The 12500-nt window shown below is 37.5% G+C and overlaps 1 protein-coding gene across 4 annotated transcripts in view; it reads left to right on the forward strand.

Moving 5' to 3' along the window:
• Nucleotides 1-12500, forward strand: part of pthlha (parathyroid hormone-like hormone a) — a 127016-nt gene that overhangs the window by 103629 nt on the left and 10887 nt on the right. For 2 of the 4 annotated variants that reach the window (XM_077232053.1, XM_077232054.1), the window contains exons 4-6: nt 418-565; nt 10508-10575; nt 11555-11678. In XM_077232053.1, coding sequence (XP_077088168.1) covers nt 11566-11678 — 113 coding nt within the window. In that variant the 5' untranslated portion in view covers nt 418-565; nt 10508-10575; nt 11555-11565. Of the gene's footprint in view, nt 1-417; nt 566-10507; nt 10580-11554; nt 11679-12500 lie in introns of all 4 variants that reach the window. The other 2 variants (XM_077232055.1, XM_077232056.1) reach the window with 2 other exon arrangements.

Raw genomic sequence — 12500 nt, forward strand, 5'->3', positions numbered from 1 at the left:
AAGTTTATGTAGCATTTAAGCTTGTGAAATAACAGTCATTTTGCAGTGTTGGGTATCAGCGTGTGTGATGCGACCGGGAAGGTTTTCTGGGAAAGTGTGTGAATTTTTTTTTGAATTTTTTTTTTTTTTTACTGGTGTGAATCACATAAAAAATACTGTAAAAAATGAATAACATGTGATTTTCTGTTTCAAAAAAAGACAGGCCAGTTACTTTGGCATACAGTTAGATATAAAACCCCACAACCCACACTTTATGTCTGTGTGTGTGTGTTTTGAGGCATCGTCTAATTTCATATGCAGCATGTCGTGTGTATGTGTGTGTGTGTGTGTGAGGCGGTGTTGACTACTCAGTGATGTCAGAAGCAGCCCTGAACCTCATATATATATACTTTGAACGTTCATCTCCTTCACAAGTAGCAGAGGAGCTCAAGAGTCCAGATAACTCCAGACTCGAGGACAAACCAGACTGATCTCAGGACAGTAAACATCACACTTTTGACCAGCACACGAAATATCCGTATGGATTGTTAAAGCAACTTTGGGGACTGCCATCAGAATCACCACAGTGAGTATTTCTCATATCTTTTAAAGCAGTGAAATATCACTGTTTCTGTTTTCCTTTAGTCACAGGTTTGTGAGATTATATTAGTGTAAAGGTCTTATTTCTTATTCACTGCTCAGGAAACTTTGTTTATTCAGAACTATTACTGAATCAACTTATAGTAGATTCACTAACAAGTCATTTTAGTAACAGGTAGCAATAACTCCTTAAAAAAACTCAAAATGTTAAATGCAATATGGTCTCGTTTAAGTATTAACTTTGTCTTCGTTGATTTAGTTTGTTTGGAGAAATAAAAACAGACAAATGAGTCAACGGTGAGAGTATAGATATTTAAAATGTGGATCATTCACTCAATATAGAGTTAAATAGAAATGTGTTTAGCTTCACGCTTCAAATAACTGCAAAAAAGATGCATTAATGTGAAAGGGTTTTTATTTGGTTTATTCAAAAATACTACGAAATCAACCTTTATATATCATCTTTACCATGTGGATCAGTTTAATGAGAAGTGTTGGAGATCAGATTGAGATCCCTGACTTTCCCTGGCAAATATGAGCTCAGTTTGAGACGTCGTTGAGATTTCTCCTGCAAATCTGAGCGCAGTTTGAGACGTCGTCGAGATTTCTCCTGCAAATATGAGCTCAGTTTGAGACGTCGTTGAGATTTCTCCTGCAAATCTGAGCTCAGTTTGAGACGTCATTGAGATTTCTCCTGCAAATCTGAGCGCAGTTTGAGACGACGTCGAGATTTCTCCTGCAAATATGAGCTCAGTTTGAGACGTCGTTGAGATTTCTCCTGCAAATCTGAGCGCAGTTTGAGACGACGTCGAGATTTCTCCTGCAAATATGAGCGCAGTTTGAGACGTCGTTGAGATTTCTCCTGCAAATATGAGCGCAGTTTGAGACGTCGTTGAGATTTCTCCTGCAAATATGAGCGCAGTTTGAGACGACGTCGAGATTTCTCCTGCAAATATGAGCGCAGTTTGAGACGACGTTGAGATTTCTTCTGCAAATCTGAAGTTTTTCAGGAGAAACTCAAGCAAAAGTCTCAGTTTGTGGAAATCTCTCTTTTCTGAGTATCTCAACAGGCTCTCATAGATGAAGCACGTGTGAATCCTAATGAAGCTCAGCTCTGGTGTGTGTGTGTGTGTGTGTGTGTGTGTGTGTGTGTGTGTGTGTGTGTGTGTGTGTGTGTGTGTGTGTGTGTGTGTGTGTGTGTGTGTGTGTGTGTGTGTGTGTGTGTGTGTGTGTGTGTGTGTGGCTCTGAGAACATCATGTTGTTGTGTGTTTGAGTTGGGTTGCGATAGAGATGACTGTAAATCACCGCTACATTGATCCTCTACCTGAGAGATCAGATCAGATTAGATCTTGATGAAGATGAAGTCATAGGTTTTGCTCTTCACCTTTAAATATCTGGGAACGCTTTCATATTTCAGATGTTTATTATGAGATTAAATGGAGATCTCTTATACAGTCTCCTAATTCTCAGATGTGTTTCCTCAAGCGTTTCACAAGAGATCTCACTTTACTCAGCTTTACAATCGAAAAGTCATCGAAAGTCAAATCTATGCTCTTCAACTATATCAAACTATTTCTATACATATTTATATCAAAATATCTCAAAACTCCATTAAGTCTCCTGAACTATGATAGAGCAAACTCTGAGTGAGCAATATCATTTCTATATTTCTTTATTTTTCTATATACTATATATAAATATATATATATATATATATATATATATATATATATATATATATATATATATATATATATATATATATATATAAGAAATAGAAATATAGAAATGATATTGCTCTTTCATAGTTTAGGAGACTTAATGGAGTTTTGAGATATTTTGATATAAATATGTATAGAAATAGTTTGATATAGTTGAAGAGCATAGATTTGACTTTCGATGACTTTTCGATTGTAAAACTGAGTAAAGTGAGATCTCTTGTGAAACGCTTGAGGAAACACATCTGAGAATTAGGAGACTGTATAAGAGATCTCCATTTAATCTCATAATAAACATCTGGAATAGGAAAGCGTTCCCAGATATTTAAAGGTGAAGAGCAAAACCTATGACTTCATCTTCAGCTGAACCTCTTCATCAAGATCTAAACGATGAGTAACACCAGCCAATATTATTAATATAATATATTATTATAATATAATTATATAATATATTGAAGCCCTCATTTTAAACATTCAATAGGCTTTAAAAAAAACTTTAAAAAAAACTTTAACAAATTTTTAGTTTCAGTAAACTTAAAAAAGTCTTAAACCTATTATAATACATTTTATATGCAGCTGTGACATTAACATACACACACACACACACACACATATATATATATATACACATATTTTGGAGTCTTGATGTTTCATCATCGGTTGCTGATTAGATATATGATATTTAAAGCAGATTGAGCTTTATTGACTCTTCAGACTCACTTCTATCATCAGGACTGGTCTGTTGGTTAACGTTCATATTCAGATCAAGTTTCTTCATTAAAGTATTAGAGCAGCGTATATATCTCCAGCTCATATAGTGAGTATTAATTCACTATAATCCCAAAAAATCGAACTGTACTTATAATTGGATGGGGGGAAAAAGATCCATTAATGTGAGGTTTGACGTTCTGTTCTGTGCGAGTCTGAATCGTAAAGTAAATGGTGTGATATAATACTTTATGACTTCTGGAGAGAACTGAGAGAAATCCACAGAAAAGACAAAAAGCAGCCAATGAATGTGTTTTTCCTCTGGGACGAGGAACAATGCAGGGATATTTCCTGGTTTAACCCTTCATAAACCAACACATGACCCTTTAACCCTCGGTTTGAACCTCAGCAATAAAACATGCATTATAATGTGACCAAAAACATGCATAATCGTACTAAACTGGGGCTATTTTGGCTGGAAACCGATTCTGTAAAGTCTAATTCAGAACGTGAACAGCCGCTGTACTCTCGTTTAACACATTTAATTAAGTCGCCCTTCCCGTAATAGTGTTGCAATATTGAATCTGATATAGTCGTCTGAAGAAAACGTCCTCGGATGGAGAGAGAGATTAGACGACGTGTGTGAGAGAGAGAGAGAGACGGAGGAAAAAAGCAGTAAGATTAAAAGTGAACATTTGTTTTGTGTATGTATGCCGCTCTCTGCCAAAAGCCAGTAATTTTGGATGAATCTAAAACAGCTTTCCTGGCGCTGTCCCACTTCACGCCTTCTGCCAGGAAAGACTTTTTTCACCTGTTTATATGCAGGTAAAGTATACTCTACAGAGTGCCCCCGAATGAGGTCTTTTTTTCCAACTCAACACGAAACCCTTATATAAGTGTGTGTGTGTGTGTGTGTGTGTGTGTGTGTGTGTGTGTGTGTGTGTGTGTGTGTGTGTGTGTGTGGACCACAGGAGCTGAAGCAGGTAGACAGGACCTGTGTGACTGAAGTGGAACTTTAACTACATCAGCATGTAAACATATAACATGCACTGTAAAAACACCAGAGGCTCTTTATCATTAGTGCTCTTCTCTTTTAAGCGTCGGGACGGGGAGGAGTGTGTGCTATTACACACACTGCAAAACAAGAATGTTTTTGCCTTGTTTTCCATTACAAGTATCTATTTTCTTAAATTAAAGAGGCTTTTGGAAAGTCTAGGCTCTACTAGAACAGGTTTTCCTGCTTGAATGTTGATTATTTTCTCTCATATTCTCCATTGTTGCGGCTCCTCTCTTCCCAGTCTGTCAGTAACGCTCTGTTTACTTCCTGTCTCTATGAAGCCCATCCTCCTGAAAAGCACACTGTGCTCTGATTGGTCGGCTGGAGCAGTGTGTTGTGATTGATCGAGCGCTTCGAGTGTGTTTGGGAAATGTCCCGTCCCTTACCATAACCGCCAGTTTAACACACTACTAACTAACTCAACCAGGCCCCGCCCCTTTATTCTGCGTATGAATTATGAATTATTATAATGAGGAATATTGTGACGTGTTTTTCTGACCCCATAGTCTGTCATAGACCCCATATTTGTTTTTGTTTTAAGGATAAACTCAATATGATACTAGGGCATTGGTCATGCTTCTCAAGTAAATGTATCTTGGAAAACAAGACAAAAATACTAAGTAGGAATATGTTTTTCATAGTGCAGTAATGTGTGTGAGACAGACACACACCACAACAGAGAGTAATCGAGGTGTTTTGTAAATAGGATCTTTCTATTGTTCCTTCAAAGAGAAAAGCGGAGCGCCTCGAGCGTAATGACGTGAGAAGTTCTGTCAAAACCTGTTGCGTTTGCCGGCGTTAGTAAATACAAACACATTTATATGCAGAAACATCTGAAGCAAATCAAAACGTTAGAAATACCTACACAATGTCTAGTGGTCTAAAGCCAGCATGAAACACTCTTTTATTTTTGTAATATTTCTGTGTGAATGACAACGATAAAAAACATTTTTTTTTTAATCTAGGGAATTATTAATGACATCAGCTAACAAAAAGGCGGAGCAAGTTATTATATTTTCATAATGATTATGAAGACGGAACATTTGTTTAATAAATGTAGACTGTTGAATCATTCTCAATAAGAGGAACATGCATTAAGAAAGTAAATATAGAGTGTTTTGATTTCATGTTGACTTAAAACACAAGTGAGCCGAGAATCAGACACGTCCTGATGCTCACTAAAACACAGACATTTAGTTCTTTTGTAAACAGATCGGCCTTTAAATTATTCCACAGATCTTCAAGAGAAAATCAAAATGGCGTTCTGTCAAAAATTGTGCATATGCATTTTTAGCTTTTTACGTCTGCCCATTGTATTTATTCCTTAATTTGTGTTTGTGAAGATGAAGAAAATGTGTAAGAATCATAAACTGTTATTATTCACAGAGCTAGACACTAATAATTCAGCAATAATCCAAAAGCCAAATAAGAAAATCCAATTTTCTTGTCGAGGAAACCACTTAAAAATTTCACATTTAATTCAATGTGTTGATTCTTTGTGCTTATTTGTGAATTTATTATTATTATAATATTTTATATTTATATCATTATGATTGTTATTTTTTCCGTCATCACTGCAGCACTCAATTTGTTACAATATTTATTAAGAAATAAACACTTGTGTTGCATGAATTCCTGACTCATTAGTGAGGATGGGAGAGTTGTGTCTGATTTAATTAGTAAGATCCTGAAGAATTAGATACAGAAAAGAGGGAAACGGGTGAGGAAAGGCCAAACGCATCAGCTGGGAGGAATTCCTCGAATTCTCTGCACACGTCTGTGTGTGGGACGAACACTAATGTAAAAGACAGCTGTGAAAATCAATTAATCTTGTTGAATGAGAAGCTGTAATGAGTCACTCTTCTGGGAAAGAGGAGGTTTCGGATGTGACAAACCAATGGACCTTTGAATTAAGAATTAAGAATTAAAAAATTGCCAGTGTCCACAGACCAAAATAGTGCCGCAATTAAATTAGAGTGATAATAATACACATAGATCTCTTTTAACCATTAAAGTAATTGGTTAATCATTTACTCACCCTCACCCGTGTCATTGCAAATGCGTATGATTTTTCGTTTACACTTTATTTTAAGGTGTCTCTGTTACAGAGTAATTCCAATACATTTTGGTAATGAATAATATTAAGTAATTACATGTACTTACTATAGGGTTATAGGATTGGTGTTTGGGTTAGTTGCATGTAATTATGCATAATTTATAGTTATTACTATTGTAACTACATGTACCATATGTAACAATGACACTGTTAAATAAAGTGTTAGCGATTTTTCTTCTATGGTGGGAAAATGGCCGTCAAAACGAAGCAAAATTTTTTTATAATAGTAGTACAAATCTTATTCGCTCTTATGGTGGAAGTGTGAGAGGAATGGCGTTTGGTGTCATTAGCCGTGTTTCCATTACAGATTTGCGCAAAACTTTTGCGATAATTTCTGAATGTCGATAAAAAACTATTGCGAAATGATGCTGTTCAATGATGGTGTTTAACCGATGTTATGCGACTAAAATTTCAGTTTTTCAAAGTCATTCCAAAATTCATGGCAACGGATGTTGGTAGTTTTATGTATATTAACCCGCCACTGCATTAACCGTTATTTTTAATCGAAGAAGACGTAGTCATGTTATCCAAGCATAAGAACGACCCTTATACTGTGAGTTTCTGGGTATTTTTCCCTCATATCTGCTTCAAGGTCTTGATAAATTGTGGTATTTGTTTGTTTTATGTTTTTATGAGCCTTCTTTAAAGAATTTTTGACTGTTACGTACGTCATGTGACCTGTAAATGTAAAAAAACTGTTTACATAGCAGTTTTGCGAATAATTCCTATTTCGAATTGCCTGAAACACCTCCTCATGCGGGCGTAAAAACTTTTACTGTGATATATGGGAGTTTTTAAGAAATTAACGTTTCCATTGGGCGTATTTTCAATTCGCAATTTCAATTTGCGCAATTTCGAAGAAACACGGCTATTGATGTCAAACCTGACGTTATGCATCTTGATATGCCACGAATGTGCGAATTAAATTTGAGAGTATTTCCTATATGCATAATGCAGTTTTTTTGTGAATAACTCGTTTGTGAATATATGATTTATTTTTACATTTTTTAATCAAAGTGTCTTCTCTTTGGTGACGTATACAGAATCCTCCAATCATTTAGTCCGCTTAAACTCCGCCCCTTCCAGCTCAAGCTCATCTGCATACACTCGAGTGCCACGCCCACTTCTCAACATCCAATCAACAACTGACGCATAGAACCTCTACATTCGGATGTACGTACATGGGCGTCGGAAGCAAAAGAAATGTGGGTGGGACATCCTCCAGATTTTTTTACTGGAGTAGATTAGGGGTGTTCCCGAAGCCAAATACCTTTTCTAAAATCTCTATGCAATAATGAGTGAATGAGTGAGAGTAAAAATGAAACGAGAGTAAATCCGTCTATGCGTGCATCTCTCAGAAATCAGAGCTTGGCAAGAGTAATATCAACTCAAATAGGCTACTACATGTTCTACGATATGATATCGTATATTATTGTATGTATATTTATATGATTTAAGCCTTGTACAATATGATAGGCTACTCGAATGAATGGAATAAGCACAAATCAAACAGCGTCTCTCCCCTCAAACCAGCTCTAATAGCCAATAATCAACTAAGAGTCATATACATTACTTAATTACTACTTGTCTATTTAAACGTTTTAAACTTCGTATGGTCTGTATTCTAACTGTTAGAAGCTCCGGTTCCCATAGGAATCTGACTCGCGTTGGGACAGCACATGCGCAGTGGCTCGTCTGGCCTGGAAAGTGAGTGTTTAGTGGGACTCTGAATGAAGCTGGAATGGATGGAATGGAATGGAATGGAGCTAAAACGCGGAATAGAGTTAAATTTATTAAGGCTTTCCTCAAGTGGAATGGATTTGACTGACGGGTCCGATATCATTGGTCTTAAAAAGTGGTCTTGTCCCACACATACACAACGGTTCCGACGCCCATGTACGTCACAATAAGAAAGTAAAGATATGCCCCTACTTTAAAAACCGTTAGGGGAAGTCAATAATCTTTACACTTTTTATATTAAACAGATCGGAAATGTTTCTCCAGCAGCAGAACTAAGTGATCCTAGATTATTGCGGCTTCATAATTAGTTTAGACGTATAACCAGATTGGAAAATTCAGTCGAGACTTTCTTGTGTTTCTGATGATCTGGGCTGCCGGGGGCCGAATATCCACTGTCACACGCTCACATAAATATTGTAAAAAATAGAAAGTTGATGCATAAAAAAAACCTTACAGCTCCAGAAATCTGCTGAGTGACAAGCGCTCACGGCTGGCCAAAGCTAAAGATCAGGGAGTGCGGAAAATGTCTTTGCTTACGCGTGTCTGAAATCTGGCACCGAAAGGCCAACAATAGCCTTCAGTCAGTGTTCAGCAACACACACACACACACACACCTGCACAAGCTGACAAACTAAATCACCTGAGGAGTTTAGAGCACAGATGACTTCCTTCTTACCCCAAATGTCAACTGTCTCACCTTTCAAAGGTAAAGCACAAAGGAGTCCAACAGTTTGAAGACGTTGCTCTTCAGGAGACGTGCGAGAGTTGTTTACTGACCAGTTATAAAAGTAGCAAATGTGAAGGTTAAAGAAAGTTGACTGCTTTTATTATCATTATGAAATAGAGCTGTGTAGTCATTGCATTTTATTTTATAATGCAATTCAATGCAATAACTAAATGTCTGAAATTCTTAATGTTTGCTCAATGATTTTACTCATACTGCGCCGTTCACACCAAGGATGATAACTATAATGATAATGATAAAGATGTCATTTTAAAGTCGCCCTGTGGTGAAAATCAAGCGTTTAATGTTGTTTATTTGGTGTTTTTAATATGCTTTAAGACAAATCGTGTAAATTCATAAGTCGACTAGCCTAGAAATCTAGACGCACCCTAGCGGCAGCAAAAATTATTTTGCAGCAAAGTGTGGTCTAGCAACTCTCCGTTTGCATTTCGAGCTGGAAAAACCAAACTCTGGTCAGGCCAATCACATCGTGTATAGAGTTGGTGGGCGGGCTTAACATAGTGACGGTAGAGTTGTGACCGTTCCGCGTGATTTCCATGGGTGATTTCCTTGTTACTTGAAAACAAAGAAGATGCTGCTGGCGAACAGCGGTCTTTCGAATCGGTTTGGCTGCAACTCTGGATGACTTGGAGTTAAGAGAACGTCACTTAAGTCATTCTTAAAAAAGGAAGATGTGTTCAGAGTTTTTACGACCGGATACGTAAAAGTTTAATATTAGGCCTCTCAACTAGCTCCGCTGGTGGAAAAACGCATGGGTCTCACTCAGCCATAGCCGTTCGTTGCGCTGGTTGGTTGTAGCGCTGTCCTATTGCGTGCAGAGGGAATTTGAAAGACAACCGTTTATCCCGCCCCTCGGATTGAAGTATGCCAATTGTGAGTTTCCCAGACCCAACATCTTCATGTAGGTCTGGCTCGCCAGGCTATAAGTCGACAGCATTGCGGAGTATTTTCTCCTTAAAACTGCAGTGAACCAAAGACAGTCTCAAAAACACGGTTTGAAATCGCTGGTGTTTCTGACGTCACAAACCAATGTAACCAATCAGATCAACGTGTGATCGTCAACGAGTGGATCTCTGAGTGAGTGAGTGGAGGCGGGGCTCATTTGCATATTCATAGAACCACGCATACTAAATGAGGCAAGGGTGTCGAGTTACATTCAAGATATTTTAAGGCATTAAGAAGGAAAAAACGTTTAAATATGTCATTTTGGTGATCAAAGATTGAATAAAATGATTGACTACAGGGGGACTTTGGTTCACTGCAGTTTTAAGGAGAAAATACTCCGCAATGCTGTCGACTTATGAATTTACACATGGTTTGTCTTAAAGCATATTAAAAACACCACATATAAACAACATTAAACGCTTAATTTTAACCACAGGGCGACTTTAAAATGTTCTTCACAGCTTCTTTTTAAACTGTTCATTGGAAGATTCTTTGGGGAACCCAAATGTTTCCTCTATGGTATTTCTGAGTGTATATAAGAAGAAAAGATTTTCTCCTGAAAGAGTTCTGCCGCTCTTTTGCCACATCTGTCTCTCATGTAAACAGAGAGGAGTTGATTCCTGAGTCTTTGTTAGGACTCCCAGTCGTCACCTCCCATTCTCTCTCTCTCTCTCTCTCTCTCTCTGAGACAGTTTAGAAACTTTCCCATCACAGTATTGGTGGGTTGATCTGACTCCTCTATAACAGAACTGAGTCAGTCAGTGCAGGACAGACCACCTGGAACACACACACACACACACACTCTCCTCTGGATTCATCTCAGAGAAAGCGAAGGACGTAATGCTGAAGGACTCGTTCACCTGGACTCATTGATTTGTTTGTTTGTGTTTGATCGCAGCCTGGAAACTTTGAGGAGACTCGCGCTCTGTCTCACAGGACAGAAGACACCAACACACAGACATCATTGTGAGTACGTTTCTCTCCTGTTGCTCATCACGGGGCTTTTGGGGTTTAGTTGTGGACTGACTGGAATTCCAACATGTTGAACTGGTTTAAGTTAAAGCTGCCGTGTCTCTCTGAACTCTTCTTCAGTATGTGGAGGGAGAAAAGCACTCGTGAATAAAGGTTTGTCAATGTTCCCATGAAGAACATCCAAGTGCTTCAACTAATATCTCAACATACTTAAATCAAGAAACGTTAACTTGGGAAGCAAAATGACTTGTCTTGATTTCTGGAAAATTTATCAAAATTAAGTATGTTTGTGCTTAAAATTATAAAAAAAATCTCCAAAAATTCAAGTGGAAACCAAGATCATTTTCATGCATGAATTCCATACTGTAATTTTGATAAAATGTTGCTTCTGAAGTATAAAATGTGTCTTGATTTTAAGAATTTTTCGATATACGTACTGGAAAACAAGGCAAAAAAATGCTGAGAAACTTTATGCTTATAACTACTAAAAAAATAAAATCTACCAGTGAGGGTCAAATAATAACCTCAATTAAAATGTAAAACGATCATTTCTCTAACCCCACTTACAGGTATTTATCTTGTTTCATGCATAAACTCACTTAGTAAATATAACATGCATCTGAAGTAAATGTGTCTTGATTTTAAGAACATTTAGATATTTGAACTGTAAAACAAGGCAAAAAATGCTGAGTAAGATTTTTTTTCCTTTTTTTCTTGCAGTGCATGGAACTTTTTCAATGCACAAAAGGTGCTTTATAGTGCAAAACGGCTCCATGGATTATTGAAATGTTCTTCGCACTAAGAAAAAGAGAAAAAAAAGCTTGGGGAACTATTATTATTTCTAATGCATAAGACCTAACGGCACTGTATGATTGAACATATTTATCTTAGAACGAGATGCTAGATGCCACTTTGGAGAGGCGTGGAGTGAACAGAACACGCATGATGTTGATGTGTGTGTGTGTGTGCGCAGGTCCGCTGAGGATGAGGATGGTGTGTACTCGAAGGGTTCTCCAGCATTGGGTCTTTGCTCTGTTCTTACTGTGTTCTCCTGTCCCGCACCACGGCAGGCCCGTCGATGCCCTCAGCAGCCGCATGTAAGTGACACTGTACATCCCTGAGTTACTTCTGGACGGGAACACATTAATGTTTTGCTAAAGCATGTGTGTTACTGTTAGATTGGAACAAACCCTGTGCAATGGACGTGTCTTCTGTCTTGTTGAAGAGAAGTCAAGTGTGCTTTATTTCTATAGTGCAATACGGGTTGTTTCACAGTAATAGTTTCAAACTACAGACAATAGTGTCATTATTCAGTTCAATATTGTAAATTTAATCAGATTTCAGCTGTAAAATCATCTCTACAGAAAGCAATAGTGTCATTATTCAGTTCAATGTCTATTCAATTAGTTCAATATTGTGAAGTTCATCAGATGTTGTGAAGTGAATTTGATTTCAGCTGTAAATCATGAAGCAATAGTGTCATTATTCACATCAGTCCAGTTCAATGTCTATTCAATTCTGTTCAATAATGTAAAGTTCATCAGTAGAGAGGCGAATAACCAGCTCTACAGAATTCAGCTCGATGTTGATTCAGTTCAGTTCAATAACAGTGTTAACATTGCCAAGTTCATCAGTTATGAGAGAACTAGTGTCTCTATCCAGATCCAGGTGTGTGATCAGACTTATGATTTCCACTATGATAACACTATAATTCAATCTTTGCATGCAAAACAAGAAGAAACAACCAATGTTTTTAGACGTTTTCTAAAGCAAATGTTGAGATCTGGTGATTGTTGTTGTGTGTGTGTGTGTGTGTGTGTGTCGTTTGGCTGTGATGCACTGGAAAACACTCCGGTTTTTGGATCGTGCTCGAATGTGTTTTGATAGTCTGAGCCCACCTGTGTGTTTGCTCAGGGCTC

Source organism: Siphateles boraxobius, unplaced genomic scaffold (genome assembly GCF_051911475.1).
Source record: "Siphateles boraxobius isolate OS27281-9 unplaced genomic scaffold, OSU_SipBor_1 162, whole genome shotgun sequence".
In the NCBI taxonomy this organism is placed as follows: Eukaryota; Metazoa; Chordata; class Actinopteri; order Cypriniformes; family Leuciscidae; genus Siphateles; species Siphateles boraxobius.